The sequence below is a fragment of the Ctenopharyngodon idella genome, chromosome 5 (assembly GCF_019924925.1).
Source record: "Ctenopharyngodon idella isolate HZGC_01 chromosome 5, HZGC01, whole genome shotgun sequence".
Taxonomy (NCBI): Eukaryota; Metazoa; Chordata; class Actinopteri; order Cypriniformes; family Xenocyprididae; genus Ctenopharyngodon; species Ctenopharyngodon idella.
In genome coordinates this window covers 34,068,516-34,094,517 of record NC_067224.1, presented here as the reverse complement: position 1 = coordinate 34,094,517, position 26,002 = coordinate 34,068,516, and the positions used below count along the sequence as shown (strand labels likewise).

The window sequence follows — 26,002 nt, the reverse complement described above, 5'->3', positions numbered from 1 at the left end:
GGTAAACATGGTAACCATAATGCAGTCATGGCCTTATGGATAGAGAATCAGACTGGTAAGCCGAAGGTTGTGGGTTCGATTCTCAATACCGGCAGGAAATGACTGAGGTGCCCTTGAGCAAGGCACTTAACCCCCAATTGCTCCCCGGGCGCCATAGCAAAATGGCTGCCCACTGCTCCGGGTGTGTGTGTCCATGGTTTGCCGTGTGTGTGTGTTCACTACTCACTACTCCTAATGTGTGTGCACTAACTTGAATGGGTTAAATGCAAAGGACAAATTCCAAGTATTACCATACTTGGCCTTCACATGTCAAGTATAAGTATATAATGCTGCAACCTCTGTTCAGTGAAGCGGTCATAAAGTCGTGTTTTATCGTAAAAGAAAAGTGTCTAATGACCAATCAGCATCAATAAATTAGAAAAGACTAAAAATCATGCAGGAACAAGCACTGCATACAAGAAGTTAAATAACAAATAGCTCTGAAAGGTTCAATCTGAATAACATGAATGTAGCAGGCTGCCGCTGACCTGCCATGAGAGCAAAGCTCATCTGGTGAAACCGCAGGGAGAAACTGGGCACAGGTGGTGTGTGAGAGAAACATGCTGCGAGACCCCAGTCACAAACACACACTCATGCACACAAAATCAGCAGTCCACCACAGCTGTTAACGCTGATGCTAATTTGTTTCCACAGGGCCCTGCAGGCATGAGATCACACTGCGAAACACACACACACCGTACTATCAAGAAGAGCTGGAGCGCTGATGATTGGAGGGAAAGTGAAGAGTGGGCTGATCAGGATAGGATAGGATAGGATAAGATAAGATAAGATAAGATAAGATAATGGATAAGGAATGGGGAAGCAAGAAAGCAAGAAAGAAGAGGAAAAGAGAAGAAACACAGGACATGGAAGGGAAAAAGGAAGGGAGGGGAAAAAAGCCAGGTAATTGAAGGAATGAAGGGAAAAATGCAATGCAATTAAAATAGAAAAAAAAAAAAAAAACACGAGCCCACCTGATATGGATCCCAGCAGCACATTGTTCTTAATACAGCTGTACACATACTCATAACTCTGAGGCTTCAGTGGAGATCCTGTAGACAGGAGTGTGTGAAGCGTCTGCAGGTTGTGTGTGTTTGCTGCAAATGGAAATAAAACAAAAAACAAAATGTATTAGTGAAAAGATTAAACAACAATCACAATGTTAACTAAATTTCGCATTCACTGAATTATTTTTTTTAATAAGTTCCAATTTCTGAAATTATAAACAGTCCTGAAGTATAAAGCTCAGCTCAATGTTATTTATTCAGAAGGATTGTAGTCTGGAAACAGATGGGTATGGCTCACAGTGATCAGAATTATGAACCACATTAAACTGTGCTGAAATGTATGCAGGCAACATGCCAGGCCACCCGTCTGGGGTCCTGTGTAGAGAGGGTCTCTCGCCCTGGTTATCAGAGCCAGTGCCACACCCCACAGGCTAACAGGTGTCGCTCTGAAATGTCAAGCAGCCAAAGGGAGCAGCAGAGGGCCCGGAAGCACGTCTCTGACCCCCAACACACACAGTCCTCTGAACCACACACATGCAAAACAAATAAATCCCCCAAACTCCTCCAACACACCAAGAGCTTCATCTTTAAAGACGACATGAATTGCCATTCAAAAAGCATTTAAAGGGTTAGTTCACCAAAAAATGAAAATAATGTAATTTATTACTCACCCTCATGCCGTTCCACATCCGTAAGACCTTCGTTAATCTTCGGAACGCAAATTAAGATATTTTTGTTGAAATCCGATGGCTCAGTGAGGCCTGCATAGCCAGCAATTTCCTCTCTCAAGATCCATTAATGTACTAAAAACATATTTAAATCAGTTCATGTGAGTACAGTGGCTTAATATTAATATTATAAAGCGACGAGAATGTATTTGGTGCGCCAAAAAAACTAAATAATGACTTATATAGTGATGGCCAGCGTGTTATGAATCAGCGTGTCGAATCATGATTCGGATCACGTGTCAAACCACCAAACTGCTGAAATCACGTGACTTTGGCGCTCCGAACCGCTGATTCATAATGCTCCGAAGCTTCATGAAGCAGTGTTTTGAAAATGGCCATCACTATATAAGTCGTTATTTTGTTTTTTTGGCGCACCAAAAAAATATTCTCGTTGCTTTATAATATTAATATTGAACCACTGTACTCACATGAACTGATTTAAATATGTTTTTAGTACATTAATGGATCTTGAGAGAGGAAATGTCATTGCTGGCTATGGAGGCCTCATTGAGCCATCGGATTTCAACAAAAATATCTTCATTTGCGTTCCGAAGATTAACGAAGGTCTTACGGGTGTGGAACGCCATGAGGGTGAGTAATAAATGACATTATTTTCATTTTTGGGTGAACTAACCCTTTAACTTCTGCAATGTGATGTAGCAAACCAGAATATTTAGCATGATATTTAATTTGACTGTGAAAAGAAAGATATACAATCAAACCAAAATTTATTCAGACACCTTGAACTTTTTATTCATTAATACAGTTTAAAAAAGGGTAATAATATTTGACAAGATCTCAAAGTTAAACTGTGTCAGGAAAAATTAATCTTAATTATGTCAGATAACACTTAAGCAAAACATGGTCAGGTCAAAGTGTCTGAATAATTTTTGGTCCCAAATTTTTATCAATTTTACTGGTAGTCCACTGTATGAAGAACTTTTGGGTATAAGACATCACAGTTTACTTTATTTTGTTATTCTCACTTACATTAATGAACTATAGTGTCCTGCACCCACTAGTAAAAATATATCAAAAATGTCTGAATATTTTTTGGTTTGACTGCAATTTAATTAAATTAATATTAATTTAATGTAATATTTATTTGTTTTGATTTAATATAATATAATTTAATTTATTTTAATTAACAGCACCAGTCATTTCTTTAATTTAATATTGATTTAATGTCATATTAATTTAATTAATATGAAATTAGTGTAACACTAATTTACACATATTAATATGATTGAATATGAAATTTAATTTAACTTACACAGCAACAGTTATGTCTAAGGGGTCAAGGTTTGGCTGGTTAGCATAGGCATAACTAAATCTTTATCCATTGATGGACATTCTTAAATAGCCGTGAATCCAGATAAAATAGGGTCGATTTTCATTGTAAGTTTTCTTTTTTAAACCCAGCATGGGAAACTACATGTGCTCAAAAAGTCTCTTCATCAGAGGAGTTCTCCAAGTAACTCTTTATAAAATAAGAACACTAATTTGACCGCTTTCATGGCAGATGTGACGGTTAAACTCCATCTTCCACTGCATTTTAATTCACTTTCAGTTTGTCTCATTATTGTTGAATATTCACAAGCACACACACACGGTTTAGTGAATGAGCCAGTAGCATTTAGGCCTCGTTTCCAACTGGTATTAAGATGCGTTTTACAGGTATAAATGGGGTGTTAAACGTTTTGAGCTTGTCCACTTTCGACCATTTCCAGAGATACGCATTCGACCGGATTGTTTTCGTAGTGGAAACGCTCATGTGGTTGAATGTGTTCGAACAGCCACAAAAGACCATCTACTCTCCGCCCACTGATCTACAGTAACGCGTAAGGTAAGCGCGCTAGCCAGACGGGATTTAAACTTTGTCGGCTGAAGACCTGTTTGGTTTGAAGACGAAATACGTTAACTTACCAAGCATATGTAAATTGTGCAAGCTTATTTTATTCATTAGATAGAAAGAACTGAAAAAAAAAAAAAAACCTTAAATTTACCCACCCACAGACCCTCCTTCTCAAAGAAATCAGGACAGAAGTGAAAGTGGACAAAAGAGACAAATTAAAATACCAGGTGTAACAGGTATGTGTCTCCCTCGTCCACTTGTGATCCGATCGACCAAAACGCATATTAATACCAGGTGGAAACAGGGCCTTAGTGACTGCTGGGAAAGTGGGGAACAGCCTTAATTCTGTGCACAAGCCTCACAGATGCACATGGATGGTCAAACACCCTTCAAAGTAGGTTTGTTAATGTAAACAGGCAAAAAAAAAAACTCCCAAAAAAAACAGAACTGTACATTAGGCCTTGCCGTGTAAATATAGCCTAATAGACCTGCCATTGCTTATTATGTCATAAAAAAATTTCAAACAACATTATTGACTGAAAAGCTTGAAGTACTGTTTAAATGAGAAACACTTGATGGCTACATGTAATTTTTTTTGGTAATATTTATATTAATATAAAACTCTTTAAATAAAGGAGAGTTCTCAACAGCATGTTCATTTAGCTGTGGTATCAAAACTGAAATATTGTATAGTGACAACCATGGGTGACATTAGGGCGGGCCTTTCAAAGATACTCCTTTGCCTGTGAGCGCGGAAAGACGCGTTCAGTGCGTGCACACGCGCACCGTCAGTGGTCATAAAAATTCGGCTGCAAGCAGCCACTGTTCAGAAAGTCAAAGCTAGTCCACAGTCTAGTAAACGTTTCTTGCTTGCACCGACTGAAAACACATGAGAAACATCATGAGACAGGAGAGACTCGGACATTGCAGTATTGAACATTTAACGGTCCATGCATGTGAATTTGGATAAAACAGTTAATCGCTTTGATGCTGTGCCTGAAAGCCTTTTATCCCTTCACAGTGGCGTATAGCAGACGGGCACGCTGGGCTATTAGCTTATTCTTATTATTATCATGCTACTTTTATTATTAAATTAATATTGCAAATCATTTGCCCTGCGAAATCATAGCGCATCACCGCATAACCGACGTGCTGCAAGGATAATAGAATATTAGTTAGATAGCTTACTCCTCAATTAAAAACAACTTGTTTAACACGAAATACTTCTCGATTCGCAAAAAATACTCATTTTTTTCTCACTATGGGCCACATGCGCCGTTAACGCAGCGTGCCAAAAGCTCAGTCAGTTTTTATTTTCACGCAAAGTTTGCACATTGTTTGTGTGATATCTACTAGCTCACCTTCATGGTTTAAAATGGAAATATTTTCAATATTGCGATGTGGCATTTTTCTTTATCACCAGTTGCTCGCAAAATGATGGACACTGATTCACATATCGTCCACGATGCATGTACAAAAAGACATTTGTACCTGCAAAAAAAAGAAAAAAAAAAGAAAAAAAGATTTTTTTCTTGCCCCCCCAACTCGAGTGTCAAATGTCGCCCATGGTGACAACCTTATTATGGATACTGGGAAAAAAAGAAAGAGATGACAATCGTTCTGCAGCTCACCTGGTTTCAGATTTCTCTCCTCCAACACAGACAGCCATTTTGCTCCAGTCCCAAAAATCGTGATTCTGTCAGCAAACAATAAAATAATGGAAAAATATGGATGTTAACAATTGGGTATATATTTTGAATGTATAAAAGACAAAATGGACTTCTTACAGCTTGCAAAACGAAACCGCAATTTAGGAGGTACAATAAAGGTGATGATACACTGGACAACTTTTTGAGCAATGTCGCCGAGCGATGTTGCTTGGGCACTTTGCCATTGAGAATGTGCAACAAATTTTGATCTAAGTATCCAGATAGAAATGTGTTGCCCATTCTCAATGGGAAAGTGCCCAAGCAACATCGCCTGACAACACTGCTCAAAAAGCTGTCCCATGTATCATCACCTTAAGGGGTAAGTTACTCTAAAAAACAGTGTAATTAGATTACAGTACTAATTACTCTCTCTAAAAAGTATTGCATTACTTAATAATAATTAATTTCTAAATCCCCTATCAACCTCAACCAGCTTGACAATACAAGGATAGACATGAAACTGCTCTTTTAATTCTTTCAAATAAATAAAATAAAAGTGCATAAATTATTCTTGAACTGGCCAAAGTATTTAAAGGGAGAAGGTTACCTTAAAAACATACATTTTAACATTAGATGTTAAATCCACTATTGTTTAATATAGAATTGTTCTATAGTCTATACAGTATTTAATGCAATTACATCAGAAGTATGTGTAATTAAATTACAAAAAAATTAAGATTAATAAATTACTTTACTTTTTTTAAGGGAAAAGTAATTAAATTATAGTAATTAATTACATCCAACACTGGATATGTGTACCCCTGGTTGGGAAATCACTGCACTAGGCCACATCTCAGACAAACACCTAATTTCCACAGCAATCTAGATCTCCCCGCTTTAGAACAAAGAGCGGAACACTTTCAGTGTCAATGAGGTGGAATTGATCTAAATGGCCTGTTGACCTGCAGAAGCCTCGGTCAGCCATCTCTTGATGGAATCACTCACGGTCAGAAATCAGGGGTGGAGGTCATGGCAGTGTAATATCTGAAGAGCACAGACAAGCTTAAATGCTGTCAACATGGTTGTGTTAGTGTAATCTCCATTTGTCTAGCACAGTGTTTCCTTGGAATTACAGTAAAATGAACTATACTATACAGTTTGCATAATATATGAAACTGCCCATTCCTAAACGCAAATCAGAGCAGAACTGTAACTGCAAAAAAAATGAGTCTAACCAATGTTTTGACTTATAAAGGGGTCTATGTACTCTAGTGTTCATAATGTACAGCTCCAAAAGCTTCCAAAAATACTGAAGAATACTGACAACACAACCATGAGACAATTAATAAATAAACTTCACATCTGCAAATCAACAGCATTATATGGACAAGCACGAGTGAGATTTTTGTTTGGGAGACTTTGTTTGTCTTAAATAAGTAAAACAACCTGTACAAATAATGTGCAAAATATCTGAAGCTGCACATAAATGTAATTAAGTATCCATCTAAACTCGTTTGTCATTCTCTGTTTTTCTCTCTATAGTTTCCAAAAAGAGACGTCCCCTGTGTAGACAGGTGTCATGACAACGTCCTGCTTGGATGTGATTGGTGGCAGCTGGCAAGGCCTGGTTAGTAATGGGTCATTTAGGATGTAGGAAGAGCATTCGATACGAAATGAAATGGAACGTGATTTCACAAGCAAGATATCAGTCAGGCGAGGGAAAAAAGGGAAAACTTGCCAGTGCCAACCTAATGATATGATTAACCATTGATGTGTTCCTTTACGTTTATGACATCATGAACCTCTGATTTCCTACATAGTCTGTCCATTGAATTAATGACAGGATTGTTCATATTTATAATATTCAAACAAGCTCGTCTAAATATTCAGACAATTCATTTCTTACAAGCCATGGCTACTTGAACATAATTTTAGCCCCATCTGCACATGGAAAATTACAACTGGTAAATAAGTCATGCATGTAAACTGGATTTGTTGCAGTTTTGGCCTCTAGATGTAAAAACCCAAGCAAATATAATTAATTTAGACTCCCATCACAATATATGTGTAGACCAAATCTTAACCTGGTATTGACTAAACACTTGGCTTATTGGTGAAAGATCTGGGCTTGTAACCAACAAGTTGGAGCTTCTAAGGGGAGATCCATCAGCTATCACCAATGAAGCCTTGAGAAACGGCATTTAGATCCAAGGCTATCCCAACTTAATACGGCCATGCTTTGTGAAAGTCACAAATTCCATTGGCCCAAAATGTGTAGTGATGCATAATTTTTTTAATCTGGTTTGTAATAAGCTCAGTCTTGACTTTAAAACCAGCTCAGTTTGAGTCCCGGACGAGCCCCCAATTATGTAATGGCCCAGCTCAACGGTGCAGACCTCTTCAACTCCAGTCCTGGAGGGCAGTGTCCAGCAGACTTAAGTTCAAACCATAAACAAACATTTATCAAGGTGTACTAGCTTATCAATGTGTACAGAATTACTTGCAACTTACAAATAGGTATGCTTAATGAGGGCCAGTAAAGCTAGGTAACTCTAAACTAAGATAAGACTCAATGAATATAACTCTCTGGATAGAATTTAAAACTGATTTGAAGAACTGGCTGAGGGTTCACCTCAAACTACGGGGAAAGCATTGTGCCTGTTGTCTTACACTTCAATACAATCAATTTTTAGTCTCTTCGGTCTTATGAAAGACCAAAAACAGAAGCTTTTTTTTTTTTTACCAACAGTGACAATATGGGACAAAGAAAGAGTTGTCTTGCATGACCAAGTTTCACAATGGTCCTTTGTCCAGAACAGGTTTCCCTAACACATCTACATGGACACCACATCTGCCCTCTGATTGAATATTGATCATTTGTAAACATTAAACATAATTAATCTGAAAGGGGAGCAGTACAAGATAAAAGCTAATCCAGGATCAGTATATTTGTACAACTAAACATAGAGGGACAAAAGAGAGAGCATGTTTTATTCATCATGTGGTGGACATCAGGGAGAGTTCTACCTTGTCTGCAGAAGAGGGGTAGATGGGTTGATTCAGTCTGAAGTTATGAACTTTATTTGTGTCACAAAGGCAAATGTCTACAAATTTGCACTGCGCAAACTACACAACTGATCACAGACCTGGACTGAAGCGACGATCCCAGAATACATTTGCTCACAAACTTACTTAAAGCAACGGGAGACATGTTTCTTGTCAACATATAAAAAGACAACATAGAGGAAGAGCTTGCGATTGTTTTTATACCGAATTGCAGAGAACAGGAAAAATAAGAATCAGAGTTGAAAAATATAGATGAAACAGTGCTTGGTGAGAGTGGGGAGCAGTTTGATGTGTTTCTATTTATTTTTTTGCTCCAGCTTCTCAAACCTTCGCTCTCTCGCAACTTTTATTGGCTGTTGCTCATTACTGCTCTCTTGTCTGGATAGTGAACACAAAGACTAGATGGACAAAGTCTGAAAGAAGCTTGAAATCTGTCATAACACCTATAGTACGACGTGTCAGTACGTGTCTCAGAAGTGTGCGCAGTACAAGGGTATGAATGAGTATGAACTACAATCTGCAAATGATTTGATAAAGACTAAAAGATCAAAAGTATTAAGCTTGAGTTTTGTAGTTCTTATTTTTAGGTGTATTAAACTTTTGCTGTTTTACCAGACTTGAAATCAGCACTTTACAAGCAGAATAAAATGTTTCATAGACTGGCAATTTGAAGGTAGTATTACCTAACAATGGCCCAATTTGATGTTTAAAGGAATGAAAAACAAGATTTTCCTTTCTCTTTTGAAAAAAACAAAACAAAACAAAAAAAAAAAACAGGTTATGTAAACATCCTCCTAGTATAATAATAAAGACACAAAAATTGGGCTGCACATAGACATGAATTACAAAAATTACGTCACGCAGACAGTCACAGAACGTGGACGGCCAAAGTATACCTTGGGCTTAAGATCTATAACATGCATTTACAAAATGGATGAATTTTAATTTCATGCTGACTTTAAATGATGAGGATTAACAGGTAAAAGGTTGTGGGTTTGATGTATACTGAACAACAGCATATTCTCTAGACTTAAAAATTAACCATCTTCTTTTTATTATCACAATGAACTCTAAATAAACCCTATACTGCCCAGAGGAATAACTTAATTGGTGTCACCAACAGACTCTCAGATACAAACCAGAGCTGCCTTGCAAAATTAGGACAGTTAATTTAACACGTTCATTTAAATAATAATGTGAATTAAAAATAATGTGGGGAAAAAAAAAAAAAAAAAAAAAAAAAACTATTTAAGCATGCCACCTGAACCATAAGCAAATTCCACATTAAGAAATATTCCTACCATTAGAGCAATTCAAGCTTGAAGCTCAGCTGCTACTACAGGCAACACGCCTCGCCAAATCACATTTACCAAAAGCAGACTGCACAGAATCAATTCAAGCAGGACGCATTCTTGCATTCAGAACAGTAAGACAGAGTGCAAATGCATGGAACTGAACGCGGGGGTTTTGAGACATGTTTTTAAAGTTGAGAAATGGCCAAAGATGAACATGTACACAGACCAACACTTTAAAAAAAAGAGTACAGAATGAATGTAAGAAATGAACATTACTTCAGACTGAATTTACTGACTCAATTGCTAACTAAAATTGCTGTGGACTGGGATTGTGATTGGCTTATGTTCTACACTTTGCAACTAAAACAAACCAACTTCTAAAGTCATTTTTTTTTAACATCTATTCAATGCTTGACTTGTTTACCATAATGTCCTCTTTAAATTTTCTCTTTATTTAGGTGCTTTTCGCAATTAATTTCATTAAATCATGTACAATAACGTTCAAACGTTCAAAGATTTTTATTGTTTTTGAAAGAAGTTTTGGTAACACTTTACAATAAGGTTCATTAGTTAACATTAGTTAACTACATTAGTTAACATGAACTAATAATGAACTGCACTTATACAGCATTTATTAATCTTTGTTAATGTTAATTTTTAACATTTACTAATACATTATTAAAATCTTGTTAACATTAGTTAATGCACTGTGAACTAACATGAACAAACAATGAACAACTGTATTTTCATTAACTACGTTAATGAAGATTAGTAAATACAGTAACAGATGTATTGCTCATGGTTACTTCATGTTACTTAATACATTAACTAATGTTTAACTAATGAACCTTATTGCAAAGTGTTACCAAAGTTTCTTATGATCACCAAGGCTGCATTTATTTAAGACTGATTTTATTTTTTTATTATTTCTGCATTTACTGTTTAAAATACAGTAAATTTGTGAAATATAATTACAATTTAAAATACCAGTTTTCTATTTTAATTTATTTTAAAATGTAATTTATTCTTGTGATGGCAAATGTGAATTTTCAGCAGCCATCACTCCAGTCTTCAGGGTCATATGATTCTTCAGAAATCATTCTAATATGATTTGGCGCTCAAGAAACATTTCTTATTCTCAATGTTGAAAACATTTCTATTAACATTTTTGTGGAAACCATGATAGACATATTTCAGGATTCTTTTATAAGTATTTACAGCATGTGTTTCAAATAAATTTTAATTGCAAGATTATAATTGTCTCTTCCTTGCTGAATAAAAGTATTAATTTCATTAAAAAAAAAAGGAAAAAAAAAAGAAAAAAAAAGGTAACAGTATAGGGAACACGTATTCACTACAATTTTTGCCTCAATTAACTCCAAATTTACTGCTTATTAATAGTTAGTAAGGTAGTTTTTGTAGCATTTAAATTTGGGTATTGGGTAGGATTAAGGGAAGTAGAATAAGGTCTATAAAGCACATATTAACGCCAAAATAAGCCATTAATATGTGCTTTATAAGTACTAATAAACAACCAATATACTAGTAATATGCAAGCTAATAATCTTAGTTAATATTAATTTCAACATTAATTAATACATTATTAAAATCAAATGCTGTATTTGTTATCAACTGGAATTTTATTAACTAACATTAACAAAGACTAATAAATACTGTAACAAATGTACTGTTTGTTAGTTCATGTCAGTTAATACATTAATTAATGTTAACAAATGAGACCTTATTATAAAGTGATACCTATTTAGGTATATTTTAAAATCAAATAATAGGCCTAATTAAAATATTTAAAAATGAACATGTCTCTGAAGCAATTCAAGCAGCACACACGGGTCTGGTGAGTAATGAAAATGTGTGCATGTTTTGGCTTTCCCAAAAGCTGCTGCTGCAAAAAAAAATGACTCCATTTTCTTCCTCTTGGGAAAAGGCGAGACAATGAAAGTTAAGAATAGAGGCTTTCACCAGCAGCCAAGAGAGGCTGAAAGTGAGCAAACACACACACACACACACACACACACACACACACACACACACACACACACACACACACACATATCAAGTGTGATCCAAAAGAGCTCCAGTATCTGTTGCACTTCGATCATTTCTGATCAATAACAGGTAAACTCTGAAAGGAACTCGATGCCACATTAGAGGTGGCCAATTAGACCGGTCTCTTTAAATCAGGTTGCCGTGGTGATGTGGTGTCATTTACACAAAGGGCACAGCAGATGCTGGTGATAAGCACTGCCACACCTCGGCCAATTACAGCACGGGCATGAGGAAAAAGACAGACTGAAGCTCCTGACTGTGACACCTTCATTACAGAGTGTCTCACACACACACACACACACACACATACACACACACTTACCCCAGACGGTCTACGAGGTCCCAGAGCACATTGGCACTGGGAATAAGAGGAGAGCCATCGTACAGGACCACAGAAGCCCCAACGGCTAAAGAGGACACCAGCCAGTTCCACATCATCCAGCCCGTCTGCACATAAAAAGAGAGACCTGCTTTTAGATTGGGTCAGAGAATACATTTCTGTCCTGTGTTTGACCAGATTTCTGTAGATAAACATAACTACTTCACAGTGTTTAACAAACAGTGTTCAAAATTGACTATTTCAATTCAAAATATCACTTTGAATATCACGCTGGACAAAGCAAATATTGAAAGTGATGCGTACCTTCATTTTGCAAACAAAAGACACAGATGAAAAGAAAATACATTGTCCTAACAAAGACATCACGGAATATGATGTTAACCTGATTTATTAATAAATGTCCCTGCTGTTTTTGTGTATGATTCATGAGTGTACGTTATCCTAAAGAAAAAAGTTTGTTCATAATCTTTCATCTAAATGTAATAATGTTCTCTGCCTCTGAGATTACTTTTTTTTTTTAATTGTAATAACCAAACCTGTGGGGGTGGGGCAAAATAATATTAATCAACCATATCATAGACTAACAGAATAAGATCTATAATACCTGTAGAAGTACACAACCTGCATGCTGCTAATCATCTGAGCTGTAAATGCCACTACCATTCATATATATATATATATATATATATATATACACACATACATAATTTTTTTTTTTTTTTTTAAATCAGCAAGCACATTAAATTGATCAAAAGCAACAGTGAAGAATTTTAAGCAAATGCTGTTTTCTTTTCTTTTTTTCTTTTTTTCCCACTTTCTTTTCATCAAAAAATCCTGAAAAAAGTATCAGTTGCCACAAAAAAAAAAAATTAAATGTTTCTTTAGAACCAAATCAGCATATTAGAATGATTTCTGAAGGATCACATGAAACTGAAGACTGGAGTAATGATGCTGAAAATTCAGCTTTGGGATCACAGACATTAAATGCATTATAAAATATATTAAAATGGAAAACAGTTATTTAAAATTGTAATTATGTTTCACAATATTACCGTTTTACCCAATTTTTGATCAAATAAATACAGCCTTCTTTCAAAAACATAAAAAAAAAATCTTACTGACCCCATTCTTTTGGTAGTGTCTATGTTGCTTGCAAAAAATTATTCAATTGAGAATGCAAGGCTACTTTTGAATGGACGTCATTGGAGAAAAATATCTTTCCCGCCTTGATGGTGTAGTAACGCATCTAAGGTCGCAGATACATACCGTAGTGTAATAAATGATGACATCATTGTAGGTCATATTGCCATGGAGAATGTGTTCTTTAAGATGTTGGATGAGAGTGCCCTGGGGAATGGAGAACAAAAGGGTCAGACTGGTAACTGGTCGTTGAACATGTTCATAGTTAACGTGATGAACAACACCTGTGGTTACTCTGCTAGGACATCTGTGTGAACTTGAGGACAAATGACTTCATACATTCACTAAAAAAAAAAAAAAAAACACCTTGAGACAGGTTGGTGAAAAAAATAAAAAAAAATAAAATCTGTAATATTGGAGGCTATATAATAACATTAGTCGAGGATTGTGTTTGTTTTTCTGGATCTCGCGTTCTTCTCAAGTTCATACTTGTGTGCTGGTGTCATATGTTCAGATGCATTCTGGCAGGCAGGGAATGACCTAATTACCAAAGTAAAGGATCAGTGACACTGCATGGATTAAAAAAAAAAAAAGAAGAAAAAAACAAAACAAAAACACCACAAACCCTGTAGCATGCTTCTAACACTTATCCTAGTGAAAGCATTAATTATGAGTGTTTTCATTCATTCTCTAACTGCCATAACCCAACACGAGTACTGATTTCATAAAAGCACACTGATCCTCCATAGAGCGAGAACAGGGAGAGAGAGAGATGCGGCTGCATGTGTACATATGTGTGATTGTGTGTTTTCATACACACAGCGCTCTAATTATCTAGCACGCCAGAGAGGCGTCAGACACAAATGCCGGAAAGGCTGAAGGGAAAAGCTGTGAAAAAGTGAAAATGAAAAAAAAAAAAAAAAAATGAAAAAACAGTGCTATAGACACGCTTGTATGTGCTTAGTTGGTGTGTTTATGAAGAGCAAAACAAGTGATCAAGCCCTGCTTTTCCCTTCCTTGATTTTTCAGATGAATTTTCTGCGAAGCCTGTATATTTGTGGGTATGTGTATAGGAACCACGGTTGATTTACATCCAAGTGGGCTGCTGTGTCCCTAATGTTGGGTTATACAGGAAATGAATTCAGAAGAGATGGGAATGGTGCACATAATTGCTCATCCCAATTGCATCTAGCTTATAGTGTTGTAAAGGTTTTAAAATGGCCTCTTACTGCCATCTAGTGGTCTATATTGCTGATTCAATAGTTTTTGCATGTGATTACCAAAATGCTTTAGAAAGGAGGTGCTTTTTTACACATTTTTTTAATGTGATGCTGGCATAAAATGTACAGAATCATAACCAAGAGAAATTATGTAGTAGTTTAATACGCAGACCAAGCGGAAGGGTTATGGAGCCCTTAAAAAGGACATAGTGATAAAAAATATGGAATGGGAGGAAAAAAATATATATTTCAATGCTTTTGTGTTCTCAGTTTTGCATTCAGCCAAAAAGCTTTGCGTTCCCTCAAAAAACTTTTTGCGTTCCCCTGAGAAACTTTGCGTTCGCTCGCAAACAACTCAAAAGTTTTGCGAGGGAATGCCAAGTTTCTTAGGGGAACGCTAACATTTTGAGAGCGAACAAAAGCATTAACATAATTTTTACTCCCATCTCATATTTTTATTTTTATCAACATGTCCCTCGACTGAAATATTAGTTCAGTTATAACAACACCATTCTATTCAAACCAAAATCAATAAAAAATGAAACAATGATACAACAAATTTGGTCTAAAATTGATAATTTAGCTGCTGATATTTGTACACCTGCAAAATAAATGCTAGCATCTGTATTTTCTTTCTTTATTGGTCACGTTCGGAGCATCGGAACAACGGAATGCTTCAAAATGAATCTGAAAATGGATACATCAAGTAAGCATTGTACAGTGCAATATATCATTTGGACTCTGCACAACACACACTTACCCCAGCAGAGTGCACCATGCACTTGGGAGCTCCTGTGGTGCCAGAGGAGTACATGATGAAGAGAGGATGAGAGAAGGGCAGCTGCTCAAACTCCAGCTGAGGGTCCTGATCCCCTTCTTTACCTGTGGCCAAAAAGTCCTCCAGGAACACACTGAAAGAAACGGTACAGGAGACAGAGAGTCAGGACTAACTCTATCCTAAGACAACTCAACTTTAGATCTTATCTGAACATACAACAGTAGCTGTGATTAAAGGGTTAAATAGAAAGTTCAAAAATCGAATTAAATCCATTCAATGTAATCCATTCTTGCTGAAAAAGTATTAATTATTAAAAGTATTTAAAAGTATTAAAAGTATTAATTTTCTTTAAAAAAAAAAAAAAAAAAAAAAAAAAATTTCGTAGGTAGGAAATTTGGGTCATTATCTACCTGAAACTCCTAATTATTGCACGACTCAATCTATGTTTGATGACGTTGAGGCAATTTAAATGAACACATTTTGTCAAGTGAATTAAACTTCTATGTATATTATGATTGTTAGCACATATAGATGCACAGACCTGTTGGGAATCTTGGAGAGGTCCGTCTCTTGTCGAGAGCGAACGTATGGAATTATCACAACCTTCTTCAGGTCAGGGAGACCTGAAAGAGATGATGGGAAAAAAACAAACAAATATACAGCATGAGGCTCAATGAAATGCCAACATATCAACAAGACGACATGATGGGAACAATCTAGCGGTGCGTGAGCTGAAATGTGTGCTTTATACCTTTCACAACATTCTGGAGTTTCTCCATATGGTCGTGCTGCTTGCCGTTATACACAACAGCTGCTACTGAGAATATCAACTTGGGCTGGATCTGGGAAATCCTGTCTAGCACTCCCTGAAGAGGAAAAGAGAGACATGAAAGACAGGTGAAACACAGGAGTAAAGATACACACACACACACACACACACACACACACACACACACAGGCTATATTATAATAGGCTGTATTATATTTTAACTTTATATAATAATATATTCAATATAACTCACAGAATAATATGCTATATATACACTAGTCACTACTGTTCAAAAGTTTGGGGTCAGTAAGATTTTTTTTTCTTACCAAATTCATATGTTTATTCAGCAAGGATGTATTAAATTGATCAAAAGTGACTTTTGTATTGTTTGTAGATTTCTATTTCAAATAAATGCTGTTCTTTTAAACTTTCTATTCACGAAAGAATCCTGAAAAAATTATCACAATGATAATAATGATAAGAAACGTTTCCTGAGCACCAAATCAGCATATTAGAATGCTTTCTGAAGGATCATGTGACCCTGAAGACTGGAGTAATGATGCTGAAAATTTAGCTTTACTATCATGGGAATAAAATACATTTTAACATAATATTAAAACAGAAAACAGTTAAAACTGTAGTAATATTTCACAATATTATCTGCATTTTTGATCAAATAAATGATGAGCATAAGAGACTTTTCAAAAACATTTTTAAAAAAAATCTTACCGACCCCAAAACTTTTGAGACAGTAGTGTATAACTAATGCAGGCAACGTGATGCAGTTCCCCACCTTAACCACAGGGGGCAGCAGTGTATATACTGAGTTCATTTTAGTCAATAAGCCAATGTTGAATCTATGTTGCTTTAGCTGCTAGACGCTGTCCTATTTATGGAATAACCACAGCCCTGGGGGGGCTGTAGACTTACTTTAATCTTCTGGTTGGAGAGTGTATGTGAGAGAGACACATAGTGGCAGTAGCGAGAGGTAAAGTGTGTGCATGTCTGTGACAGAGTGTTTGACATAGCTAACAGGTCATACACACATTTGAAGACAGTGAGAATTGATGGTGAGATGACCTACTTTTTTGTACATGGGAGCCGACATGTTGTGATAATATGGCTGAATATAACTGTTTATTTATATTTTATCACTGTCGCTTGTGGGATAAACAGAGTGCATTTAACACATAAGACTACAACAAAGTGGAAGCTCGTGACAACAACTGCACCAGTGTAAGTATGAAGGCATGTGGGCATATGAATGCCGGGTCAGCGTGGTACAGCAATGCCTGGTAGCTGAGGACAAACTGAGGAATTCTTTCTGCCAACACCCAAATCTGAGGTTCCTACATCAGGTAAGCGCTGACAGACGGAAAAGGTTTCTCCTTGCCACTGACTGGATCCATCAGTGTTCCTCGAGAGCATTTAACTTCTCTATATATTATTTATTAAAATGATCAATTTGGCACTTTAAATTTTAGTGACTGAAGCAAAGGAAGGATCAGCCAAATGATTTGCTGTATGAAATGCTTTCCTGTGTAACAAAAACTACTGTTCAAAAGTTTGAGGCCAGTATGATTACAATAAAAAAAAAAAATTAATTCATAATTTTATTCAGCAAGGGTGCAATAAATTGACAGTAAAGACATTTCTAATATTACAAAAAGAGTTCCATTTCAAATAAATGCTGTTCTTTTGAACTTTCTATTTATCAAAGAATCCTGAAAGTATCATGGTTTCCACAGACATATTAAGCAGCACAACTGTTTCAACATTGATAATAAAGAGAAATGTTTCTTGAGCACCAAATCGGCATATTAGAATGATTTCTGAAGGATCATGTGACACTAAAAACTGGAGTAATGATGCTGAAAATGTTCCTGTCATCACAGGAGTAAATAAATTAATAATAAATATATTAAAATAGAAAACGGGTATTTTAAATCATAATAATATTTCACAATATTACTGTTTTCACTGTATTTTAATAAAATAAATGCGGCCTTGGTCAGCATAAGAGATTTTTTTTTTCCAAAAGCAATCTTACCAACCTCAAACTTTAGAATGGTAGTGTACATTTAAAAAAAAGTCTGTTTGAAATCTGTCAGCATTATTATTTCATACTTTCTGAACCTCACTGGATCACCGTGAAAGTGAAATATCTTTCTGACCTTATCTGGCCTGTAAATTACAAATGTTCTGATGATCCACAGCTCACAGAAAAATTTAAGTGGTTTCTACACACTAACTGTATACTTCATACGATTATAGTAGTAGTTTATAATGGTAGGGCTGGGACAATACTATCAATGCATTGTGATTCGTGGATCAGTTTCTGATATTTTCCAAATGTATCGCAAATCGGTTCTGAGCTTAGTTTTTAACAGCAGATGGCACTCTAGGCTATTTTTTGACCGCATGCTCAAATGCTCATGAAGAACAGCGCTCGTGCATTCGACTGAATCTGACAATGTATTTGCACCTCAGAATGCTTTTATAACGCGAGATTAATGTAAACAGCCCACTGCAAACACCCTTGTAATTCACTTCAACCTTTTTGAACTTTATGAATGATTATTTTATAGAAGGTTCAAGTGGTGTGTGTAAGGAATTGGAAGGAAGTGGAAGGAAGAGTACGTCTGTTTCTAAAGCACGCAGTGCCATCTGCTGTTGAAAACTAAGCTCAGAACCGATTTGAGAGAGAATAGCGATACATATGGAAAATATCAGAATCGATCCAGAATCATTTCTTGATTCATGATGCATCGATGTATTGTCCCAGCCCTATATAATAATAGTAGTAGTAGTAGTAGTATAGAAAAATATGTTGTCATATGGTAAAATAGCCACCATTATGCATGTAAAGCTCTTACATTGACACCAAAATCTGGAGAGGTTGAACTCCAGATGGCACCTATACTTGCAGCAGCGAGCATGGCCTCAATAGCATGAATCCCATTGGGCAGATATCCTGAGGTAGAGAGAGAGAGAATATATCAGACAGAATTACATTAGAAACAGCAATGGATCACCTGAATTGTGCAAGAATCTCTCTTAATAGATGCAAGTTATTTTAGAGAGCACTCAGCAGGCGCAATATATTAAGTGATCTTCAGAAATACTGTGCTTTTATTGCCAAAAGAGAGGATCACTTAAAACATTACACAAAGGGTAAAAATGATAAATACAACACCTAATAAGTAACGTTTATATACAGTTGCAATTTTACTAATAAAAAGGAAGTATATTTCAATACACTTTCAATATACTAGACCAAAGTGACTCATGAAGGCAATAATATTTAAGTTGAGCATCAGACAGCCACAAATTTGGACCTGAAGATGAGTAAAGTTTAGCAGCAAGCAAAAGTTGCGGCTGATTGGCTAGGCTGCAATCAAGATTTACTAAAAAAAAAGAAAAGAAAGAAAAGTAAAAAGCCTGAATTATACATTTAAAATAAAGTTGAAGCAAAGACACAGAAATGGTACAAATAAATTAACTATAAATTAAATATATATATACACATTTTTTACTTGAAAGCAACTTCCCAAAATACTTGGTTTAAAGGGTTAGTTCACCCAAAAATGAAAATTCTGTCATTTATTACTCACTCTCATGCCGTTCCACACCCATAAGACCTTCGTTAATCTTCGGAACGCAAATTGAGATATTTTTGTTTAAATCCGATGGCTCCGTGAGGCCTACACAGGGAGCAATGACATTTCCTCTCTCATATGAACTGATTTAAATATGTTTTTAGTACCTTTATGGATCTTGAGAGAGGAAATGTCATTGCTCCCTATGTAGGCCTCACAGAGCCATCGGATTTAAACAAAAATATCTTAATTTGTGTTTCGAAGATCAACGAAGGTCTTATGGGAGTAAAACGGCACGAGGGTGAGTAATTAATGACAGAATTTTCATTTTTGGGTGAACTAACCCTTTAAATGTAAATGATATTGTGTATTGAACAAAATAGAGAGAGGAAAGATAGAAAGAGACACGGAATAGAAATGGTGTCCATTAGCTAAATGATACTGCGGCAATAAGCCCTAGCCTCATCTGCAAAGTGGCCATATATTCACTCCTACTCATACACACACACGCTGTAAATCAAGGAGACAGACAAGGACACTTTCGTAGAGAGAAACACACTTTATATGTGAACACAGAACCGCACACCCTAACAGGATCAATACACTCAGCCTTTGTAAACTTCTATGCTTTTATTTCATATAACACACACTTGCACAAAATGGACACACCTCTATGAACACACAGTCATGTTTGCATCCACGTAGACATACTTATAAAAACAGCACAGTAGTGAAGGAATTTATACAGCTGAGTAAACACACACACACCCTTTCCTTGCTATCTAAATTGATTCATTATCAATTCAGTTGTTTTTTTAATATAGCTAATAATAATAATAATTATTATTATTATTAATATAGACAAACAGTATTGAACTGAAGGCACTTTCCATTAGCAGGACAATGAAACTATTTATTAGTTTTTTTTATTAGTATGGTGTAGGGCCTCCTTTTGCAGCCAATACAAATCAATTCATCTTGGGAATGACAGATACAAGTGGCCCAAGGGATTTTGAGCCATTACTCTTCGAGAACAGTGGCCAGGTCACTATTTGATGCTGGTGGAGGAAGGCGATTTCTGACTTGCTCCTCCAAAATACTCCAAAGTGGCTCAAAAATATTTAGATCTGGTGACTGTGCAGGCCATGGGAGATGTTACACTTCACATTCATGTTCATCAAACCATTCTGTGTGTATTGGTGCATTATCATGCTGATACACGACCCCTATCACGGTACAATGTTTGAACCATTAGGTGCACATGGTCCTCCAAATTGTTTCGGTAGTCTTTGGCAGTGACATGCCCATCAAGCACAGTAGGGAATGCCATGAAACTGCAGCCCAAACCATCACTGATCCACCCCTGTGCTTCAATCTGAGCACGCAACAGTCTGGGTGTTAAGCCTCTTTGGGGCTTCTCCACACCATAACTCCCACAGATGTGGGAAAGATCATGAATTTGGACTCACCAGAGAACAATATATGTTTCACATTGTCAACAGCCCAAGATTTCCACTGTTGGCACCACTGAAACCAACATTTGGCATTGGTACGAGAGACCAAAGGTTTGAATATAGCGGCCTGACCATAAATATTGACTCTGTAGAGCTCCCAACAAACAGTTTTGGTGGAAACAGGAGAGTTGAGGTGCGCATTTAATTCTGCAGTGAGATGGGCAGATGTGGTTTTATGCTTTTTTCTATACAATCCGGGTTAGTACCAAACATCCCTTTCAGACAGCTTCCTCTTGCGTCGACAGTTGGATGTGGTTCGTCCTTCGTGGTGGTATGCCGACATTAACCTGGACACCATAGCTCTCAATACACTACAAAGACGTGCTGTCCTAGTCACAGATGAGCCAGCAAGACGCACACCAACAATTTGTCCTCTTTTAAACTCTGATATGTCTCCCATTATGTTTTTGTACTAATTTTCTCTGGCAGACCAAAAATAGACTTGGTCCAAGACATGTCTGGAGTCAAAGAAACTTTTACTTGAGCCAGCAAACATTCAAATAGCAACCACTCTGAACAACCTAACAACCAACTAGCAATGTCATGATAGCGACTACTCAGAAAAGTAAACCCTAACAACTGTAAAACAACACCCTGGAAACAACCCTAGTCTTGTGATGTTCACTTTTGCATTGGCAGACGACTCACATTTTTTTAAACAAAAAAATCTAGTTTATAGTTCATGAACCACTTTTACTTTTCAGAATGTCCTCAATAGATTATTTGATCAGATTTAGCCTTCTGTGAATATTTTTGTGAATCAGTTTCCAGAGAACAGTATACTGTATCTGTTGGTCATACAGTCACGTGAATCATAAAGATATTCATAAAACTATCCTAAATGTCTCTATGGAGTACAACTGTAAAAATTTCTATACCATCTTGCTCATTCCCTTTTATTACTCCATAGGGACTTGTATGAATAAATCTATGCGTGTATGTCACTGAAATGGCCTCCTCCCATTTACAGCCATTACAAGTCAGAGATGATCAGCACTGCAGATAATGAACCCAGCGGCAGCAGAATGACGTCAGCGATTACACTCTCTTTTTTCCCCTCTCATATCACCCACAAAAGGACACCATTACTCACACATGCTGTCACAGTAGAGGGCGGAGAAGTAGTGGGAATCTGAGCTTCTAACCAACCTCTAGCTTCAGCTTGGAAATGTCTGAATGCACTTAAGTTTTAAATCTGCACACAAACTGCTTGAAAAGACTAATTACCCCCGCCATGGTCTAACTGCACCCCACTTATTCTCCATCTATAGCCATGAATAGCTCTGGCTGAACCCCAGAACTGAGAAAGAAAAGGGGAGTTTGTGATTTCAGGAGCGACTGTCTCGCTCTTAAAGTTGGAACACTTATAAAGACAAATGAGGATAGAAAGAAGAAGCAAAGAAAGAGGGCAGGAAAAACAGGTTAGAGCGCCCAGGCCTGATGCAATATAAAACAGTGTGTTAGATTTTCTTGTATTTGGCCAAGTATTGGCTTGTATTTCCTCATCCCACTACTGTCAACTGGGTGTCAAATGGGTGACTGAGAAAGCACAACACAAATACAGAGACAAAATGAAAGAGAAAAGGAGGTGGCACTCACCTACGACCCTGTCTCCAGTTTTGATGCCCATCTTCCTCATGGCGGCAGCGAAGAGAGCGACATCACGCCTCAGCTCTCCGTAAGTCACTTTGACAATCTCCTCATTCGCCTCAGCTACACACACACACACACAAAAAAAAAAAAATTACTTTTAGAAACAAATCTCAAACATACTAAAAAGACATGACAGCAAAATAATAAAATAATAATAAAATTAAAATAATAATAATATTAATAATAATAATAATATACATTTATAATAATAACAGATATTATTATTATTATTATTATTATTATTATTATTTAATTCATTAATTAATTTATTGATAATAATAATAAACACTAACATTAAAACATTTGGGGGTCTGTAAGATTTTTTTATGTTTTTGAAAGAAGTCTTTTTTGCTTACCAAGGCTGCATTTATTTGATTAAAATACACTTAAAATATTGTGAAATATTATTACAATTTAAAATAACTGCTTTCTATTGCGTGATATGAAGTCAGAATGGCGTGATATGAAGTCAGAATGGCGTGATATAAAATCAGAATGGCGTGATATGAAGTCAGAATGGCGTGATATAAAATCAGAATTGCGTGATATGAAGTCAGAATGGCTTGATATGAAGTCAGAATTGCTTGATATGAAGTCAGAATTGCTTGATATGAAGTCAGAATGGCTTGATATGAAGTCAGAATTGCTTGATATGAAGTCAGAATGGCTTGATATGAAGTCAGAATGGCTTGATATGAAGTCAGAATTGCTTGATATGAAGTCAGAATGGCTTGATATGAAGTCAGAATGGCTTGATATGAAGTCAGAATTGCGTGATATGAAATCAGAATTGCGTGATATAAAATCAGAATGGCGTGATATGAAGTCAGAATGGCGTGATATGAAGTCAGAATGGCTTGATATGAAGTCAGAATGGCTTGATATGAAGTCAGAATGGCTTGATATGAAGTCAGAATGGCGTGATATAAAATCAGAATGGCGTGATATGAAGTCAGAATGGCGTGATATGAAGTCAGAATGGCTTGATATGAAGTCAGAATGGCTTGATATGAAGTCAGAATTGCTTGATATGAAGTCAGAATGGCTTGATATGAAGTCAGAATTGCTTGATATGAAGTCAGAATGGCTTGATATGAAGTCAGAATGGCGTGATATAAAATCAGAATGGCGTGATATGAAGTCAGAATGGCTTGATATGAAGTCAGAATGGCTTGATATGAAGTCAGAATGGCGTGATATGAAGTCAGAATGGCGTGATATGAAGTCAGAATGGCGTGATATGAAGTCAGAATGGCTTGATATGAAGTCAGAATTGCGTGATATAAAATCAGAATGGCGTGATATAAAATCAGAATGGCGTGATATGAAGTCAGAATGGCGTGATATGAAGTCAGAATGGCTTGATATGAAGTCAGAATGGCGTGATATGAAGTCAGAATGGCGTGATATAAAATCAGAATGGCGTGATATAAAATCAGAATGGCGTGATATGAAGTCAGAATTGCGTGATATAATATGAAGTCAGAATGGCTTGATATGAAGTCAGAATTGCGTGATATAAAATCAGAATGGCGTGATATGAAGTCAGAATGGCGTGATGTGAAGTCAGAATGGCGTGATGTGAAGTCAGAATGGCTTGATGTGAAGTCAGAATGGCGTGATATGAAGTCAGAATGGCTTGATATGAAGTCAGAATGGCTTGATATGAAGTCAGAATTGCGTGATATAAAATCAGAATGGCGTGATATGAAGTCAGAATGGCGTGATATGAAATCAGAATTGCGTGATATGAAGTCAGAATTGCGTGATATGAGGTCAGAATTGCGTGATATGAGGTCAGAATTGCTTGATATGAGGTCAGAATTGCGTGATATTAAGTTAGAATTGCGTGATATGAAGTCAGAATTGCGTGATATGAAGTCAGAATTGTGAGATATAAACTCGCAATTGTGTGTTATAATGTCCAACTGTGAGGGGAAAAAATTGTGACTTTTTTTTCAGAAGTTTATATCTCACAATTCTGACTATAACTCGCAATTGCATGTAATAAAGTCAGAATTGCGAGATATAAACAATTCTGAGAAAAAATTAAGACGCAATTTAGAATTTATATCACTCAATTCTGACTTTATAACACGCAGTTCTGACTTTATATCACACAATTCTGATTTTATAACTTGCAATTGAGAAAAAAGTCAGAATTGTGAGATAAAAACTCACAACCGAGTTTTTATCTCACAATTCTGACTTTATAACATGCAGTTATGACTTTATATCACACAATTCTGATTTTATAACTTAAAAATTTTGATATTTTATAACTTAAAATTCTGAGTTTAAATCTCGCAATTCTGAGAAAAAAAGTCAGAATTGTGAGATAAAAAGTTAATAGTAGTATAGAAGAAGTATGTCAGAATTCGCAGTACTCATAAACGAGTAGGCAAAAAGTACCCGGATGACCTACTACTTCCGCCGAGATTCTGAAGTGTGCAAACGATGAACACTTTACTTTCCCATTAGGCCACAAGAGAGGATTTATAAATGACAACTGACGCTGGTAGGTCACGTGATAATGACAACATGGCGAATGTAGTACGTCCCAATTTCATTCATACTACACACATTCATACTATATAGAACATACTTTTTTTAGCGGCCGTGAATTAATTACTTATTCAAAATAACCTACTTAAGAGAGTATGTGATTTTGGACGCAGCCTAAGTGTTAAATGTAATCAGAATCCTTTCAGGTAAATGAGGTCCCTGTTTTAGGAAGACAAACCAATGACGCAGGTACACTTCTGTGTGATGCCACTTTGGTAATTACATCTGCTCAGTCCTGCACCGCATCAGGACATCCATCACAATATAAAAGCACAACTATGTCCATCCCGCCCCTACATGGACACTAAAGCCACAAATCAAATTACAGACAGCATAATTCATTTAGTGCTACATTAGCCAGAGGTCTGCAATGACAGATTCTATCTATAAAGATAAAACACACAAAAACACATACACACACAGTGCTGTTGCTATTTTAAAGTAGCCATTTGTGTATAAGGTCAAACTGACAATGGCTCAAGGAGATCAGCAGAGATGCAGAGAGTCGTGATTTGAATCAGGAGACATTTGTGTGGCATCTGGTCATGGAGATATAGTTAATAAAATGTGTAATAAAATGTTTAACAAAAAAAAAAACCTGCATTGTCAACCATTGGGTTTATGGTTTATGGTTGTTGTTGTAGGTCTTAGATAAATAGTATCATGGGTGATGAGGGTGCAGTTTGTGAGAGTGGAGTGAATCACGGTCATCAGTTTT

General features: G+C 36.3%; 1 protein-coding gene across 1 annotated transcript in view; it reads right to left on the bottom strand.

Moving 5' to 3' along the window:
• aacs (acetoacetyl-CoA synthetase) overlaps positions 1-26,002 on the bottom strand; it is a 39,294-nt gene that overhangs the window by 7,997 nt on the left and 5,295 nt on the right. Inside the window, exons 4-12 of the mRNA XM_051892829.1 lie at positions 22,666-22,779; positions 18,830-18,927; positions 15,936-16,050; positions 15,726-15,807; positions 15,167-15,317; positions 13,313-13,393; positions 12,029-12,153; positions 5,261-5,325; positions 1,014-1,136 (exon numbers count right to left, since the gene is read on the bottom strand). Of these exons, the coding sequence (XP_051748789.1) occupies positions 1,014-1,136; positions 5,261-5,325; positions 12,029-12,153; positions 13,313-13,393; positions 15,167-15,317; positions 15,726-15,807; positions 15,936-16,050; positions 18,830-18,927; positions 22,666-22,779 (954 nt within the window). The remainder of the gene's footprint in view (positions 1-1,013; positions 1,137-5,260; positions 5,326-12,028; positions 12,154-13,312; positions 13,394-15,166; positions 15,318-15,725; positions 15,808-15,935; positions 16,051-18,829; positions 18,928-22,665; positions 22,780-26,002) is intronic.